Source organism: Catharus ustulatus, chromosome 6 (assembly GCF_009819885.2).
Source record: "Catharus ustulatus isolate bCatUst1 chromosome 6, bCatUst1.pri.v2, whole genome shotgun sequence".
In the NCBI taxonomy this organism is placed as follows: Eukaryota; Metazoa; Chordata; class Aves; order Passeriformes; family Turdidae; genus Catharus; species Catharus ustulatus.
In genome coordinates this window covers 2,671,881-2,690,272 of record NC_046226.1, presented here as the reverse complement: position 1 = coordinate 2,690,272, position 18,392 = coordinate 2,671,881, and the positions used below count along the sequence as shown (strand labels likewise).

Genomic DNA, 18,392 nt, shown 5'->3' with positions numbered 1-18,392 from the left:
GATGGGGTCACTCCTTCACTCCCTCACATCTAAAGAGCCTCCCCACAGAGCCAGTCTGAGCCTTTCTCCAGGTGATTTGGCCATTGCTTTTTGCCCATCCCTAGTGGAAAGGCAGAACAGGGCATTTCCTCCCTCTTCCATCTCTCCCTCCCTAGATAAACCCTCTTTATCTACCTGGAGATGTTATCATCATTCTTTCTTTCTCTAGGGTAAACAGCCTGAATTCTTTCAGCCTCTCCTTATTGATCACTGTCCTGTCCCACCAGGATCTGCTGAGGAACTGGGACTGGGGGTCCTCAGTGGGGCCCTCCATGAACCCTTATTGTCCAGGGAATGTGGGGCTGCACCAGGAGCTCACAAATCACCTCCATTTCAAGGGATTTGGGGGATTCCCAACATTTTGCCCATTCCTGGCCAGCTGAGAGCCCACCTCCCTTTCCTAGGGGCGCTGCTGATTGTTTCAGAGTGCTCTGCTCAGAGACAGAGTTCATCCCACCCAGCTGATTCAATAACATCGACCTTATTAAACCACTCTGCCCTGCTCTGTCTCTATTTTTCCAGCCCTAACTGCATTACCATCCCTCTCACATCCGATCTTTCCGGTGAAGGCTGGAGCTGGAAAAGCACAAAGCCCTGCAGCTGTCTGGGCATCATCCATCTCCCCCTTCCCCCAGCACAACAGGTTCCCAAATGTGCTGCAGCTTCTCAGGTGTCTGAGGGGCAAAGAAAAGCTATCAACCCCTTCCATAGATGGATTTCTTTGCTGATTCTGTTCCCCAAATCCCTTTTTTCAGCTCAGAACGCTTCTCTGAGAGCCAAAGTGATCCACGGTGGAGAGGTGTGGATGTGACCAGGAAATCTGAGCCTGGTGTCCATCAGGGCACAAGCCCCTGTTTCCCTGCAGCCTCCCAGAGTTCATTTCCCTTCAAAAGGAAGCAATTTGGGGTTATTTTTTAACCAATGCTGCACACAGGGGCTGTTGTGCTTTTTCACATCCTGGGCAGTGTGATCCCTGCTCCATCCTCAGGGGGTGTGAGTCACTGCCGTGTGTCCACTGCACTTCTCCCTCTGGAAAATGGGGAGAAAATTGCTGTGATTCCCTTGGCTGCAGCCATTCATTGCAGGACATGAATTTGGGTGACCTGTGCTCACACATGCCCCCAACACAGGATACAGAACTCCCAAAATCCCAGAATGGTTTGGGTTGGGAAGTGACCTTGAAGACCATCTCATTCCAACCCCCATGCTATGGGCTGATTATCATTGGTTTTGGTTAAAAACAAGTCAGCAGAGATTTTGGGGGGCTGGAGAGCCCCGTGGACACCCCAGGTTGTAGGGGACAATGCTGAGTCACTCTCCCTGGAGCTGTGACTTGGGTCTGGGGCAAATTTGGGTGCACTCACACAGGGTGAAAATGTCCTTCTCCATCAGGGCCGTGCCCCCAAACACCCCACAGAGCCCTGTGGTGTCAGTGCTTTGCTCAGGGACCTGTTATCAGCCAGCTCTCACAGAGCTCTGACGTGGGAATCGATAAAAATTCTCCTTTGGTGCTTTTCGGTCTCTGGCAGCACGTGAGCAAAGGCAGCCAAAGCCCAGCGGCTCCGTCCTTGGGGCCCTCCTCCTCCTCTTCTTCTTCTCCTCCTCCTCCTTCTCCTCCTCCTCTCCTCTTCTTCTTCTCCTCCTCCTCCTTCTCCTCTTCTTCTCCTCTCCTCCTCCTCTTCTCCTCCTCCTCCTCCTCTTCTCCTCCTCCTCCTCCTCCTCTTCTTCTCCTCCTCTCCTCTTCTTCTCCTTCTCCTGCCGCTATTCTCCTCCTCCTCTCCTCTTCTTCTTCTCCTCCTCCTCCTTCTCCTCCTCCTCTCTTCTTCTTCTCCTCCTCCTCCTCTCCTCCTCCTCCTCTTCTCCTCCTCCTCTTCTTCTCCTCCTCCTCCTCTCTTCTTCTTCTCCTCCTCCTCCTCCTCTTCTTCTCCTCCTCCTCCTCCTCTTCTCCTCCTCTCCTCTTCTTCTTTTCTTCTTTTCTTCTTTCCTTCTCCTTCCTTCTTCTCCTTCTCCTTCTCCTCCTCCTCTCCTCTTCTTCTCCTTCTCCTCCTCTTCCTCCTCCTCCTCTTCTTCTCCTTCTCTTCTTCTCCTCCTTTCCCCCTCTCCTTCTCTCCTCCTCCTCCTCCTCCTCCTCTCTCCCCTTTCTCTCTTCCCCTCCTCTCCTCCTCTTCCTCATCATCACCATCATCATCATCCTCCTCCTCTCCTCCTCTCCTCCTCCAGCCCCGCAGCAGGGTGTGATTTATGCAGAGGGTGTGATTTAAAGGACAGGTGTGATTTATGGGGCTGCTGCTACACTCGGGGGGGCTTTGCAGCCTTGGAGATCTCCGTGCACCTGCTGGCTTGCTTCAAGTCCCTCATTCCCGAGGTTTTGGATGTTTCTGGGATCAGGCAATGGGAACCAGAGGTGGTGTTTCTGCTGCCAGCCTCTCCTTCCTTCTGGCTGGGCTTGGGGACAGCAGAGCCCATCCTTAGGGAGCTCGAGGCCATGTGGGCCCTTCCCAGGATGCCACATGAAAGGGAGGTGTGGGATTTTGGGGGATAATTGGTTCACAGGTGTGACCCACATCTGGTGTTGCCATTCCCCTCCCTGAGCTGCTGCTGCCATACCCCTGGCCATGGGGATGAAGAACAAACCCACCTCAGAGCATTTTTGGGGGGTGTGGGGTGGGGACAGGATCCTGACACCAGGTGGGTGGTGGAGTCAGCTTGGAGCATCCCAGTGCCATCCAAAGGGGATGGGTGGCCCAGGCTGGGGCTTCTGGCAGTTCCACAGTAGGAAAATCCATCCCCATCATCATGTCCCTTGAGCACTGCTGGCCAGCCCCGTCCCCAGGGCTGGATTTCCTTCTCCATTCCACAATTTCGGGATTTTTGCCAAGCTCCAGAGCAGCACCAGAGCGCATCCATAGAGTGGGAGTTGTCCAGCATGTCTCAGGGATGCCCCAGGCCTCAGTTCCCTAAAAAAACTTGCCAGACCAGCTTCACCTCCCCCTCAGAGAGGGAAAACTGATGGGCTGGGAGCCAATTTCCCGAACGGTTGGGGAGGGAAGAGCTGGGGCTGGGGAGATAACGGGATGGGTCGGTGCCAGGGCTGGGCTGATGCTGCAGCACTCGGTGGTGCTGGGTGTGGGGCTGTCCCTCTGGAATCTCACAGGGTGCTGGGGGCAGTTTTCCTCCCCTCCTTCACTGGGAGAGCTGCAGGGTGAGTTCCCACAGCTCCACTTCCCATCTGGGCTTCCCCTAGAAGGGTCTGAAGAGCAGCTGGGAATAATTGATGGTGGAATTCGGGGATTTTTTTTTTCCCCTCCAGGAAATCGTTCCCAAATAAATGTTTCACACTATCTGGCCAGAGAAATGTCAGATCCATCAGATGAATTATTTGGGATTTTTGGTGTTTCTTCTTGCTGACTAACAGTGGATAAATGATTCAGGGTGTTACTTCTGACACCCCAGAGTCACCAGCCCCAGGGATGGTGATTGAGTGTTGCCTGACATTTGGATTTTCTTTGAGCCCCAGCTCCATGGGAGAAATTCAGCCTTCCAGCCTGGACTTGGTATTTGTAAAGGCAGAAGAATAGGAGGCCTTCTGGAGGTGGAGAAAAGCCAGAACGGGAGTGGCAAAGCCTCAAAAAATCTGATGGACAATAGAAAGTGGTTTAATGTGTTGCATATTGTGGGAGAAGAGGGGGTGTGGGAGATGTTTGAGTTTTTGGGTTGGATGGAGGCAGTGGTGCAGCATCCCTGAGGGTTCTGGAGGTGTCTGAGAGATGGATGTGGGCAGCAGCACCTGAGAGGGACAAATTCCTGCATCCCTGTGCAGGATTTACCACAGGAAGTCACAGGGTGAGGATGAGAGTGGTCCCAAAGCCATCAGTCAGGCACAGGTGATGAAGAGGAAGATCAGCAATGGGAGGGATCCTGGGCATGGCTCTGAGACACTCAGACACCAGGCAGGGAGATTTTACAGCCCTGGGGATGAATCAGCTTTTAGGAGAATTTACCTGGGATTTATCCAAATTCTCCATCACATGGATCCAAGTGCTCAGTTAACAATTCCCTTTGGCTCAAAGGGATGTTTTAGGATGCTCTAGAACCTGTCAGCCCTTCCAGAAGGACACAAAATTCAAGGACACTCCTGACACTGGGAACTACTGAGCAGAAAATGATTTGGGGCACGTTGCTTCCTGTGTGGACCAAAGCAGGAGCCACACTCAGTGGAGGTCACTCCTGGCAGCTGGAAACATCTGAAGGACACAGAAAAAGGCTGAAAGATAAATGACAGCACAGGAATTAATGTCAGCAGGAAAGCAGTGCCTGACACAGGCCCAGCCAGAGAAGCAGCAGAGTGCTGTGTTACAAAGAGCTGATTGCAGAGGAGAAAACCTCCCAGCCTGAGGCTTCATGAGCTTAATTAACCCAAATACCTGGCAAGAGGGTGAAGAGGGGACAGAGAAGAGCCCTGCAGGGAGGTTTGTCCTGCAGCACAAGCCTGGCAGGCTCCAGTGCACCGTGGCTGATTTCAGGAATTAGAGGCAGGAAAATGAGAGGGGAATTTGTAGCTGTAGGGCATCAAAACCTCAGCTTGGCTTGCCAAGGAGGAGGCACCTCAAAACAGCTTTGTGCCTCTTATCTCAGTGCAGCTATCTCTTCCAGCCCAGGATTTATCCCAGATGCTGCCAGGAGAAGCTGTGGATGCTCTGGAATTGTTCCAGGCCAGGCTGGATGGGTTTGGAGTGACCTGGTCTATGGAAGGTGTCCCTGCCCATGGCAGGAGGGGATTGGGATTATTTTCAAGGTTCCTTCCAACCCAAATTATTCCAGGATTTCATTCTATGATTTTGTACCCTTTGGGCATGAAGGACCAGTGTTGAATCTTGGTCCCTGGCTTTATCCCATGTGGCCTTGGCCATCAAAAAAGGGACATGGACAAGGGATGTAGTGACAGGACACATGGAATTACTTCCCACTGCCAGAGGGCAGGGATGGATGGGAGATTGGGAATTGGGAATTCCTGGCTGTGAGGGTGGGGAGGCCTCACAGAGTCCCCAGAGAAGCTGTGGCTGCCCCTGGATTCCTGGAAGTGTCCAAAGCCAGGTTGGACAGGGCTTGGAGTGACCAAATCACAATCACAACCTAGAAAGACTAAACCTCCCCATCTCCTGTGCCTCTTCAAGATCCTCATCACAAATATCCTTCATCCTTTCATTATGGGAATCCTGGATTCACTCCATGCACTACCCAAGTGCTGGCACATTTCTGGGACACGCAGCCACGACAGCATCATTGCTCTGCCTTTACATCCAGAAAAACAGAAGAGCCACATCATGTGGATGCTTCTGAAATGACAAAATCAGGGAAGAACGAGTGTGGCCAGGAATAAACAAGGAAGCAGAGTTACCCTGCATGTTTCCTTTGCCAGGAGTGTGACCTTGTCCCTGCTGGGAAATGGTCATTTGTGAAAAGGGAGCCTTGGCTGCGTCCAAAAGACGCTTGGAGGCGGAAGGGGATGAAGAGGTGGGGGATTGGAATGAGGTGGTCTTTGAGGTCTCTTCCAACACAAACTATTCCATGACTTTGTGAAGTAAAGAGCTTGCAAACCCCATGTGAGGAGAGGTACCAGTGGCAGTGGTTTGGAAGGGGGAATATGGGCTGGGAAGTGTTGGAGACACAGAAAGTGGAGGGAATAACAAGGATCTGTATTTCTCCTTTTTGGTTGTGTTTTTTTCCCCCTGAGACTTCATCCTCTTTAATAAACAAGCCACAGACAGGGAGTATCAAAACCAGATGAAGCAGAGAGGTGACAGGAGGCTGCTCACCACTCCGAGCATGTTGTGCTCAGAGCATTTGAGGAACCAGAGCCTCTGTTTACAGAGAGATTTGGGGAATTTCTCTGTGTATGGAGACAGGCCGGGCACTCAGTCCTGCTGCTTTCCCAGCTCCAGCCACCCAGCAAAGGCACCCACATGTGCAGGGCAGGGTTCCATGGCTGGTCACCCTGGGAAGAGCCAGTCTGACCGGCTTGCCCAGAGCAGCCAAGCAGGAATGCCAGCTGCTTTCAACAACTACCCATAACACTTTAAAAACCTAAATAGAGGTCACCAGCTTAATTTAAAAAAAAAAAAAAAAAGGGACAAAACCATTTGGGGGCAGGGAAATTGCCGCACTGATTTCCTAAGGATGCCCATGGAGCCATTTCACTGGAAAAGTATCCTGCTTTCCAAGGAGAAGGGGTTGGCAGGTCTGCTAGGTATCATCCCGATGCCGATGGAAGCGGCCACGCGTTTCGGAACCTTATTTGGCCATTGCTGCTCGTAGGGAGCGAGGGCTCGCTGCAAACAGCGGCAAGAGCCTGGGGATGCTTGGCTGCCTCTGACGCAACAGCTGCGCCCGTGCATTTTTGACCTTGCTTTGCCTCTTGGTCGAGCACTGGAGCTCAGGGAGCCTCTCCTTCCACATAGGAAAGGAGTCCCGGGATGGAGAGGGAAAGGGAAACTCGGTGAGTGGGTTTAGGAGCAGAAGGAGCCGGCAGCCTTTCCTCAGCGTGCAGCCAGCTGGACTAAAAGGTTACCAGCTCCGCGGGGCCGTATCCAATTGCATCAGCTGGGAAGCTCGTCCAACACGGCGGGCCGAGAGTAACCCTTTCTATTTATTGCCCTATTGTTTGAGGCTGGAGGAACACGGAGATACCATCTGGGAAAGCTTTGTTGTTACAGAGCGGCTTTCGCCTGCGCTCCAGAGTCACCCTCTCAGTCACGCTGCGGATTCCACATTTGGGGGATGGAATGGGGGTTCCTCCGACCAGGGATTGAGGCCCCAGGAGGGTTTGAGGGGGCAGGTCACCTGCTGTAGCATCACCCAATTTCCCTCTGGCAGCATCAGCTGCTTTAGCAAAAACACTTGGATAAAACCTGGCCAGAGCAACCTCAGGAAAGGTTTTATTAGTATTAAAGGTATATTAGGTATCGAAGCGGAGGAACAGCCTTTATAAATATCTCCATTATAAGGACAAAGTGAAAAGTGGAAAAATTTTACCATCTTCTTAAGAGGTTTTGTTGCCTGTATGGTGCCAAAGCAACCTGGTCTAGTGGAAGGTGTCTCTGCCCATGGCAGGGGGCTGGAATCTGATGGTCTTTATAGTCCCTTCCAACCCAAACCATGCCATGATTCCATGCTCCTAAATCCCCCACCGCCATTCACCGGGAATGTGGGAATGGTGCTCATGGAAACAGCGCTGGGCTGGCTGGCAGAGCATCCCCGAGGCTGCCAGGGCGGGCACAGCTTTGGCAGGATGTGAATTCCCATCACCTGGCACGGGGCAGGATACATCCCCAGCTCAGGATCTCAAACCACAGCCCCTTCCGCGCGCTGGATTTTCAGGAAGCGCGGTTGCTTGGCGGGATGTGTGTATCACTGGGTGGAGGAGCTACAGGAAGCGGATAATATTTTTTTTTCCTCCATTTGTGCCGGTTCAGACCCTTTCATTTAAAGACAGTTCCCATTTCCCATATTCACACAGACTATGAGGATGGAGGGAGCCAGCCCATCTCCCAGCCTCAACGGGGGCACGGGCTACTATGCCAAGGTAGGGTTTTGCTTAACGGGATTTTTTCTATGAATTTGGGGCCAGTGTTAAAAAAAAACCCCAAGGGGTGCAGAGTGGGCACGGCTGCCATGGAACCCACACATTTTTGGGATGCCTAATGGATGCTGTCCAGGCTGGCTCCCAAATTTCCCCCTCTGGACGCCCTGGGACTAGTGGTCATGAGCTGAGCCGGGCAGGGCTGAGCAAAGCCGGGCATAGCGGGGCTGGGATGAGATAAACTGGGATGAGCTGAGCCGGGCTGAGCAGAGCCAAGCCAGGATAAGCCGAGCTGTGTTGGGGCCGGGCTGGGCAAAGCCAAGCCGGCAGAAGCTGGGCCGGGCTTAGCCGGGCCGGGATGAGCGAGGGAGAGCTGAGCCGGGATAAACCGAGCTGTGCTGAGCCGGGCTGTGCTGGGATGGGCAGAGCCCAGGCGGGATGAGCTGAGCCGGGCTGAGCCGGACCGGGTTGAGCCGGGCCGTGTCGGGATGGGCAGAGCCCAGGCGGGATGAGCCGAACCGAGATGAGCCAGGCAGAGCTGAGCCGGGATAAACGGAGCCGGGATAAACTGCGTCGGGCCGGGCCGAACCGGGCCGAACCGGGCCGATCCCAAGCCGGGCCGGACCGATCCCGGCCGGGCCGCCCCCCGGCGATTCCCGGATGTTGGAGCTGCCCCCATTTGCTCCGTCCTTCGCTTCCATAAAAGGCCAAGGGGCCCGGCAGCCACAGGCGCGTTTTTCCTTTAATTATTATCCCCCTCCTCCTCCTCCTCCCTCCCTCCCTTCCCTCTCTTCCCTCCCTCCGCCTCCCTCTCTGCCCGCCCGCGCTGCTCCTCCCGCGGCGGCCCCTCAGGAGCGGCGGCAGCGCTGCGGCCCCGATCCCGCCCCACCGCGCCCCCAGCCCTGCCCCGGGGCGCGGAGCGGGCACAGCCGGGCCCATCCCGCCGCTGATCCCGCTCCCGCTCCGTGCCGGCGGTGCAGGAGGCCGGGGCCATGGCGCTGGACGGGATCCGCATGCCGGACGGCTGCTACGCCGACGGGACGTGGGAGCTGAGCGTCCATGTCACCGACCTGGGCCGCGACGTCACCCTGCGGGTCACCGGCGAGATCCACATCGGCGGCGTCATGCTGCGCCTCGTCGAGAAGCTCGGTGAGTGCTCCGGGACTCCGCGGCCAGCCCGGCATCCTCACGGTGCTCAGCACCCTGCTGCAGTAGTGATTTCACTCCCGGGACCCTGCCCAGGGCTCAGCACCCTGCTCCAGTGGTGCCTTAACTCCCGACACTCTGATCCAGTGCTCAGCACCCTGACCCAGTGGTGCCTTAACTCCCAACACTCTGATCCAGTGCTGCTTTAACTCCCAGCTCTCTGACCAGTGCTCAGCACTCTGGTCCAGTGCTGCTTTAACTCGCAGCACCCAGTTCCATTGCAGTGCTCGGTGCTGAGCACCCTGCTCCAGTATTGGTTTAATTCCCAGCACCCTGCTCCAGTACTGCTGTAACTCCCAGCACCCTGCTCCAGTACTGCTGTAACTCCCAGCACCCTGCTCCAGTATTGGTTTAATTCCCAGCACCCTGCTCCAGTACTGGTTTAACTCCCAGCACCCTGATCCAGTACTGGTGTAACTCCCAGCACCCTTATCCAGTACTGGTTTAACTCCCAGCACCCTGCTCCAGTGTTGCTGTAACTCCCAGCACCCTGTTCCAGTACTGGTTTAATTCCCAGCACCCTGCCCAGTGCAGTGCCTGAGCACTCCAGTTTAGCCCCCAGCACTCTGCTCCAATATTATGCTCCAGCTCCCAGCACCCTGACCCAGTAGCCTGACCCAGTACCCTGCTTTAGCTCCCAGCACCCCTGCTCTAGTGCAGTGCTCCAGCACTCTGCTCCAGGACTGTACTTTTGTCTCCCAGGACTGCACTTTTGTCTCCTAGGACTGTATTTTAGCTCCCAGCATCCTGCCCCAATACAGTGCCTGAGCACCCAGTGCTGTGCTCCAGCACCCTGCTCCAGTATTGCTGTTTAGCTCCCAGCACCCTATCCCAGTGCTGTGCTCCAGCACCATCTCCCAGCATCCTGCCCCAGTGCTGTTTTAGCTCCAGCATCCTGCCCCAGTGCTGTTTTAGCTCCAGCATCCTGCCCCAGTTCTGTGTTTTAGCTCCAGCATCCTGCCCCAGTTCTGTGTTTTAGCTCCAGCACTCTGCCTTAGCTCCCAGCCCCAGGAGCACCCCAGGTCCCCACACCCTGCCCTATCCCTCCATCCCAGCACCTTCCAGGCTCCCCTTCTCATCTCCTCCCCAGACTTTACCACCCAGCCCCATGCTCTGCTGCTTCACACGCAGGATTTTACACAGAATTAGGAACAGCTCCGCGTTCGGCTTTGGGGCTGCGGCTTTGTGGGCGCTCCACATTTCACAGCAAAACTTCATCCTGAAGTTCCGTGCGAGCAAAGCGCTCCCGAGGGCCCGTGTGGCTACCAGCGGGGTGATGTGGGCGAGGGGACCTTGGGGACACACCTGGTGGCTTTGGGTGCACACCTGGACAAAGAGCCCGTTTGTCCGGGATGCGTGGGAACGGGGACGTGGCCAGGGCTCGGTCCCCGCCGAACCTCCTGCACCCCCTTGTCTCTTTATCGGCTCTGGAAGACTCGCCTGTGTTTACTCAGCGGTGTGATGGCTGTAATTGCTGAAATAAAATATTAATTGCCAGGTCCCGCGCGTGCCTGCGGCTGTGGGAGTAGCGGAGCTGTCAGCTGCAGGTCCCGCTCCGCTGCGGAGCCCGCCCGTGGCTTTTGGAAAACCCATCTTCCCCCCCGTGCTTAGGTTTTGATTTATTAATTATCTGGAGTCTCAGGAAGGAAGAGATGGATATAAATATGTTGTGTTTCGAAAGGATGCACTCACATCAAAGGGTCTCGTGCTGGACTCCCCAAAAACTTGATTTTATTCTGGTTTTTCTTTTATAACGCTGGAGATGCAGAAAGTTTTGCTGAAGTGGAGCGCTCCGTGGCTGGGGAAAAAGCAAATCAGCTTTCTGGAGGTGCTAAAAAAATCCCCCCGTGAGCGAAGGAGCGATGCTCCCCGCGGTCCTGCCGGGAGATGCCGGAGCTGATCCAGGGCCCGAGCGTGTGTGGAAAGGAAAGCCAGGCATGGAGGACCTAAATTAGCTCCTGACGTAATCCATCCCCCCCGAAATGTTTGCCCGGATCCTCTCCACTTGTTAAATTAGGGATTGTATGAGAGGGAAGGAATGCGGCCGTGGGGAAGAGGGGATGGAGCTCCCCGGGGGGCTCATCCCTTCCCGGGATGGTCAGATCAGATCCATGGATCTCTCCAGCTGTTGCCTTCCCTTTCCCCTTGGCTTTGGTCACCCAGCCAAGCTATACGTATTTAGTTCCTTTTAATCTTGCTGCATGTCAGCTCTTCCAGCCCTCTCATTATTTTTATGGCTCCTCTTTGAGCTGCTGCCAGTGGAGCGGGGTCGGGTTTAGCAGAGCGGGGTGGGACGAGGCTCGTTCCTCATCCTCCCGTGCTCCTCAATGCCTCCCTTCATCCAGCCTCTGCACATCAATTCATTTTGCAATTTTTCCACATTGAAACCCTTTCCCTGCGTTTTTAACCTTTTCCTCCCTGTCGTTGCTCTGTTTAATTCCTTGCTTTGACAACTCTCAGCGTTAAAAAAAAATTATTCTTCTCCTGCCAAGTAGATTTTCTGCTGTGATTTTAAAGGAAATTTCCTAAAAATAAAGTTCTGTGGGAACCCCCATGGGCTGATCCACTTGGGGGAGGAAGGAAGGTGGGTCAGTGCCTTGCCTGCTCCATCCTTTGGGACAAACCCTGCAGGTTTTGGAAAGGAGATTTCTGTAGCCTGCCCAGAGTTTTGGGGAAGTTTAGGACAGTGGGAATCTGCAGCAGATCAGCCCCACTGTGGTTGTAGGGTGCTGGTAGGAACTCTTCACCATCAGTGAACAGAGGGGAAAAAACACCTTCCCTCCTCCCAGCAGCAAGGAAAGCTTGGAAAAATCTTGATTTACATCAGCATTTATTGATGCTTGTAGGAGAAAAAGTTCTGTAAATATCCTGCTGGGATGAAGCAGGAGTGCAGCAAAGTCTCTCCTCCTTAACTTAAGGTTTGCAGGTATCCATAAATCCCATGGGCTCACTCCCTGCCTGCACAGAGAGCTGCAGCTCCTTGGGAACAGACAATTCAAATCTTGGAGGAAGCCCAAGCAGCAGATAGGGATTCTGGTAACTCAAGTGAATTGCAATGACCTGTTGGCTCCCCTGTTATTCATCACCCGCTGGATTAAACCACTCCGTTAATTGAGCCGTGCCAAGTTCTTGGCAAAGTCATCCCTGAAAAATAAGCAAAAAACTGCTGAGGTTTTAAGAGCAGCAGCATTTAGTTGTTCAGTGAGGGCTAGGGTCTGTGCTGGAAACTCCTGGTGCTCTCTCAAGGTTTTTTAGGAATTTTGCCACTATTGACTTACAAACAAAAAAAAATAAAGCGAGGCTTAAAATCACTGGGTGCAGAGGAAGGAAGGAAGTGAACGCAGGTTATTGTTGTCAACTTGTTTTAAACACATGGAATTAAAAAAACCCTGGTTTTTTTTTTTTTTTTTTGAAACATGCTTGGGAGGAGCTCTGTGGAGTTTGTGGAATTCTGTGGGATATATGTGGGATGCTCTGTCTGGTCGTGGGAATAAAGGAATAGCTGACAGAAACAGGGCAGGGGGAACAAATGGTGTCTGGCAGAGGCACAGCCTAAGACAGATGACCTAAATGTGCACTGAGCAGATTCAGAAAGTCCATGGATAGAAGTTTTGTGATGGAAATGTGGATTTCTCTCTGGGATTCTTTTACAGGCAAGAAAATGGGTGGCAGGCAGCTCCAGCTCCTGGAGTTTGCTGGGAGCACTGAGCACCTTTTTGGGCTTGTACCTGAGGAAAATAGATATGTGAGTGAAAAAAAATGAATTATAGATGTCCTTCTAGACCTAAAGAGGTTAAGGATGGGTGGTGTGGTGGCATCCCTATTTTAGTGACCTGGGATGGGCAGGGGAGCTGTCATGGATAAATGTCAGAGCAAACCCTCTGCCCTCAGACAGGCAGTGTTGACATCTCCTGAAGCCTTGGGATTTTTTGTGAATTGGAGCTGGGATAAGGGTTTGTGCCACTGGATTAACCTCCATTGTTCCCTTTGGCAACTCCTCCACTATCTCCTTTGTGTCACCTGGGAGAGGGTGGGATGTCACCTGAGGACTGGCAAGTTGTCCCAAGCAGATTTGATTGTAGCACTTTAAGCTCTTTTTTAAAGTGGTTTCAGCCTGCAAATGTGTCTGGGATTCACCCCAGGGGCTCTTTTCACCATCAAACAGACTTTGCTGTGTTATCTTCAAGGATTTCAGCTCCATTCCTTGCAAGATCAATTCTAAATATCGGTGTTGTTCTGCCTGTGAAGTCTCCTTTCCTTAATGGACCCCTGAAAGGTTTATGAATAAAACACCAACAAAGTGCAGCGTCATTGATTTGCCCAGGTTTGTGTTTGAGGTTTTGCAGTGCTTGTAAACACTCCAGGCCCTCGTGAGACTGGCTGGGGAAATTCTTTGCCTTGCAACTGGAATGAACTCTTGGAAACAGCTTAAGGCTATGGGGGAGAAATGCAGAGCCCATTCCTGTTGCAAACACAAGGCAGGAGGAGGCTGCAGGGCTTGTCTTGTAGGTGGCTTGTTCCTTGTGCTTTGGACTTTGCTGGAGTGAGGCATCCACGTCTGGGGACTCCAGAAAGGACGTGGAGCTGCTGGAGCAAATCCAGAAGAGGCCATGGAGATTCTCCAAGGGCTGGAGCCAGGCTGGGAGAGCTGGAGGTGCTCACCTGGAGAGGAGAAGGCTCCAGGGAAAGCTCAGAGCCCCTGGAAGGGGCTCCAGGAGAGCTGGAGAGGGACTGGGGACAAGGGATGGAGGGACAGGACACAGGGAATGGCTTCACTGCCAGAGGGCAGGGATGGATGGGAGATTGGGAAGGAATTCTTCTCTATGTGGACCTGGTACAGGTTGCCCAGAGAAGCTGTGGCTGCCCCTGGATCCCTGGCAGTGTTCAAGGCCAGGTTGGAGCAACCTGGGATAGTGGAAGGTGTCACCTCCCATGGCATGAGATGGATTTTAAGTTCCCTTCCAACCCAAACCATTCTGGGATTCTCTGATTGTAGCCACACTTCCCAGAATTTGGTGTCTGACCATTACTGCTTGGTGCCAGCCATGAGCTTGGGGCATTTCTCCAATCTGTGCCCACAATGTCACCTGGGCACCTCCACCTGGGACATCCACAGGTGCTCATCTCTCCATCACTTGAGATGAGAATGATTTTTTTTGATCCATCCCTTCCCTTGTGGCCTGTGCTGATCCTCACCCTCCAGGCAGCACAATTTTGGTGACATTCAAGTGACAATGTTCCCGTGCTGTGAGCACACCCCCCAGCCATGCACATTGATCTGTGAGGGGCCAGATCATTCCTTTACATCCAGCTTTGGACTTCAGGAAGCTCCTACGTGAGCTCAGATTGATCCTGGCTCAAATAAAGTCCTCTTTGTGAGCCTGAGTGGAATATTCTGAGCTGCCAATGACCAGAGGAATTCAGGGTGGGGGGAGGTAAAAGCCACATGGAGGCAGCTCCAAGCAATTAATATTTGTACTCAGAGTGGTGACTATTCTCTAAGGGCCAAAACAATGAAGATTTTGTTTTTATTTATTTATTTACTTTTTAAAATTCTGTCACTGAGAGCCATCTGATTTGGCTAAAAAGAGCCTGGCCAAGCTCTCAGGTCCTGGTGGGAGGGGAAGGAGTGTGGGGTGGGAGGTGGTGTTGGTGTTCCTGCAGATCCCAGAGCCTGGGTTTGTCACACCACAGACAGGAAATTGTTGGGTTTGCTGCTCCCACCCAGCCCAAATCAGTAGTTTCCTTTTCCAGCTCCCTCAGGTTTTGATTTGACATAAGGCACGTGGGGAAGCTGGTGTGGGGAGCTGAAAAATCATAGAAATCATCACATTCACACACTTCCCCTTTTTTAATGCTTTTTTTTTTTTAATTTCCCTTTTTCTTCCATTTTCCTCCCCATCAGGGCTTGTGTTTCACCCAGGCATCTGCTGAGTCTAAACCATACAAAGAACTGAAAGAATATTCTGTATTCAGAATAGAATCCCAGGAAATGTCCACTGGAAAGTATCTCTTGGGTGGGAATTAAATGGTTTTTAAGGTCTCTTCTAACCCCAGCACTGTGTGATTCCATGATTCAACAAACCAGGCACCTGGATTTTAACCCTTGGTCTTTGATGTGATTAAAGAAAAAAGAATTGTGGATAACTGCCTGAAATTGTGGATGTGGGGAATGTTTACTGAGTTGGGAAAGATGAGGGATTATTTGCACTGCAAACTTCAGTTGTTTCAACATCACCAGGGACACCAACACTGCCAGCTCCTGGTTTGGGTGTTTGGGGGAGTTTTTTTAGTGGTGGTTTTTCTGACAGATGAGGGGAAGGAAGGAGATTTACAGCCCTTGTGGAGCTCAGTGACTTCAGCCCTGGGAAAAGTCTCATGGTGTGAAAACATCTTGGAGAAGCTGCATTTCTTCATTCCCATTCTGAAATGTGAATTAACTGATTGCTTACAAAGGGGCAGAGGAACAAAACTCAGCTGGCTCAGAATGTTTCAGTTCTCAGTGTTCCAGTGGCTTTCAGGGGTTTATGGTGTGTAATTTGGAAAAATGCTGAGGCCCCCAAATTCCTGTTGGATGGAATTTTAGCAGACTTGTTGTAATTTAGTTTTCTTGCCCGGGTTTGCTTTTGACACATTGCTGTCATCCAGGCTGAAGCTTCTGCTGGGTAGGACTGTTGGGACAGTGCCCAGAAAACCAGAGGAAAGAGTTTATTTGTTTATTTATTTATTTATTTATTTATTTTGCATTTGTGGAGAACTGATCTCGGTTTTTCTTTCATTCCCCCATTTCCCATTGAAGTTGTGACACCTCTGGCTGTGTGCATGGCATGGCCCTGTGCCAGCACTGATCCCCCTCTTCCAGACCAGCTGGGATCTTGGGAGACCTCTGCTTTTTAGTAAAATATGGCTGAATTTGGCCAACAGGTTGAGAACAGCTCTGGGAGGGGATGCACATAAAAACCCAACCACACCAGCAGCTGCAGAAACTTTCCCCTTTACAACCTCAGCTGATTTTTAGCTTACAGAACATCCTGACAGCACCCAAAAAAATCTAGTTTGACAATGAATTTTAAATCTTTTCCCCACCTATTACACCTGCTTGGCTGGTGCAGGCACATGTACTTTGGGAAGGGTTAATTGCTGAAACTCCAATTCAGTTAGAAGGTTGGGGCTTTATGAAATTGCCTGGAAGAAGCTTTGTCCCTGTCTTGCCTCATCTTCCCTTCCTGGCTGGTGCTCCACAGAGCTTTGTGCAGGTCCAGAGGTTCTGCAGCAGGAATTGTCCCATCCCTCATGTCCTGCCCCAGGGCTGGGATGGGTGAGGCAGATCCAGGCTCAAGGCTGAAGGTGTTAAAGTCCTTTAAAAGTGTTTTGTGTTCATCAATAAGCTTGGGACAGGCAGAACCAAAAAGAAATCGTGGAATGGTTTGGGTTGGGAGGGACCATCTCATCCCATCCCTGCCATGGGCAGGGACACCTTCCACTGTTCCAGGCTGCTCCAAGCCCTGTCCAGCCTGGCCTTGGACACTTCCAGGGATCCAGGGGCTGCCACAGCTGCTCTGGGCACCCTGTGCCAGTGCCCTGTTCTTCCAGCCATGGAGTGAGGTATCCTCAGGGCTCCAAAGTTGCAGGGATCTGAGCTTTAACCAGGGATTAAGCATCACTGAAGCACTTGGAAAATATGGGAATTCAGGTTGCCCATCATGCTGCTTTCCCTGCCTGATGCATCATCCCTCCTAGGACACATCCTCTGGCTCCCTTACTGCCTGTGATGTCTTTTTGGCAGGACCAGCTCCTCTGGCTTGCACATTCCTTGGGGATGAGTCAGGACTGCAGGCTGCTGTCACCCTGGGACACTTGTCCTTTTTGGAGAGGGAAGGGAGTGTGAGCTGGGGTCAGAGGCTGAGGGAGGCTGGGCTGCTCCTCAGGACAGCTCCCTGGAGAAGTGTCCTTCCTTAAATCCTTCCTTCCTTCCTTCCTTCCTTCCTTCCTTGCTTCCTTCCATCCCTCCATCCATCTATCCATCCATCCATCCATCCATCCATCCATCCATCCATTGAGTTTTCTGCCATTTCTCATGATTCCATGGAGGCAGGAGCAATCAGTGACAGCCTCCTCTGGAGGGTTCTTTGATGAATGGGGGGGAACAGTTGGCAAAATCAGGCTGTGAAGATCCTGTTTCAAAGAAAAAAATTCAAATTAAAAAAATACTAATCCACCCTTGCTTTCCCTTGTTCCATGCCATAGAAAAATGAGTTATCCACATTTCTCTGGGTTGCTGGTGCAGGGATTTAAAGGAATTTTGCACTGGCAAAGACCTTCCTGAGCCCATGGGTGCTGGGGAGCTGAGGTGAGCTCAGCTTTTGACTCCTCTGCAGAATTTCCAGCTGGGTTCAGCATCACTGGAAAACCTCTCTCCCTACTCAGGATTGGCTATGGCTGTGCAGGCATTTAAATGGAACATAAAGCTACCAAATATCCCAAAAACTAAAAATTACAGGGAAATTTTTGCAGGAAAATGTGATGCCACATCCAGGGAAGTGTTCAAGGCCAGCCTGGATGGGGTTTGGAGCAACCAGGGATGGTGGGAGGTGTCCCTGCCCATGGCAGGGGGTGGAAAAAGATGCAATCCAAGTTAATAAACTTTCAAGTAAGCTAATTGAGCAATCCTATTAACACTGGAAAGAGCTTCCTTCCTGGAGTTTACTTTAGAAAAACAGTGGCTTTCAGGATTGTTAGGATTTGCTTTTCTCCCTGTATCCCATGGGCTGAGCATCTTGAGCCCTGCACAGCAAGGAGCAGCACTTTGGGATAGTTGGTGTTCATGTATCAGCTCTTCAGGACTCAAGTTACCACCCCTGCCTTGTCAAGACATGGATTTTCCATTGCAAACTGACTTAGAATCCCAATAAAAGGCAATAAAAGAATCCCACTTGTTTTTCCAGCAGTGCCCTCGTTAGCAGCAGACACTCTGTAATTTCCCTGAGCAGGGACAGACACATGGAACATCCACATGCAGCATTGCATCCCAACGTGCTCAGTCTTCTCCATGAGCTTTTTTTTTCCCCCCTCCCTCCTTTTTTCCTTGTTCTTGAATCCCTCTGTGCCTCTACACGGGGGCTGTGACGTCAGGGCTTTGCCATGAGCGTGTGCCCTGGCAGAGGGAGCTCTCCTGAACTGGGTCGTGCTCATGGAATCACAGAGTTGGGAACAAGGCTCCTTTTGTCCTTGTTTGTTTGCTGCTTGGTTTGTACTTTATTAAGTCAAGCTATTTTTCATGCAAGAAATTTTCTTCTCATAGTAAAATTCCAGCATAGGTCCACCCTTGTTTGGGCACCTTTGTGGGTGGGTGTGGATCTTCTCCTGAACATTTGTTTTCCTGAAAATCCAGTAGGATGAAATTTTTGCAGGGGCAGATAGTGATGGGACAAGGGGGGATGGTTTTGAAAAGAGGAGATTTTTAATCCCTGCTCATTCCTGTTGTGAACACAAGGCAGGAGGAGACTGCAGGTGTCTTGTTCCTTGTGCTCTGGACTTTGCTGCATCCAAATCTGGGATCCTGCTGGAG

General features: G+C 51.9%; 1 protein-coding gene across 4 annotated transcripts in view; it reads left to right on the top strand.

Moving 5' to 3' along the window:
* The first annotated feature begins 8,539 nt into the window (after window positions 1-8,539).
* The window catches only part of FERMT2 (FERM domain containing kindlin 2), a 46,480-nt gene continuing 36,627 nt past the window's right edge, over window positions 8,540-18,392 (top strand). For 3 of the 4 annotated variants that reach the window (XM_033063262.1, XM_033063261.1, XM_033063259.1), the window contains exon 1: window positions 8,599-8,767. In XM_033063262.1, coding sequence (XP_032919153.1) covers window positions 8,611-8,767 — 157 coding nt within the window. In that variant the 5' untranslated portion in view covers window positions 8,599-8,610. Of the gene's footprint in view, window positions 8,768-18,392 lie in introns of all 4 variants that reach the window. The other variant, XM_033063263.2, reaches the window with a different exon arrangement.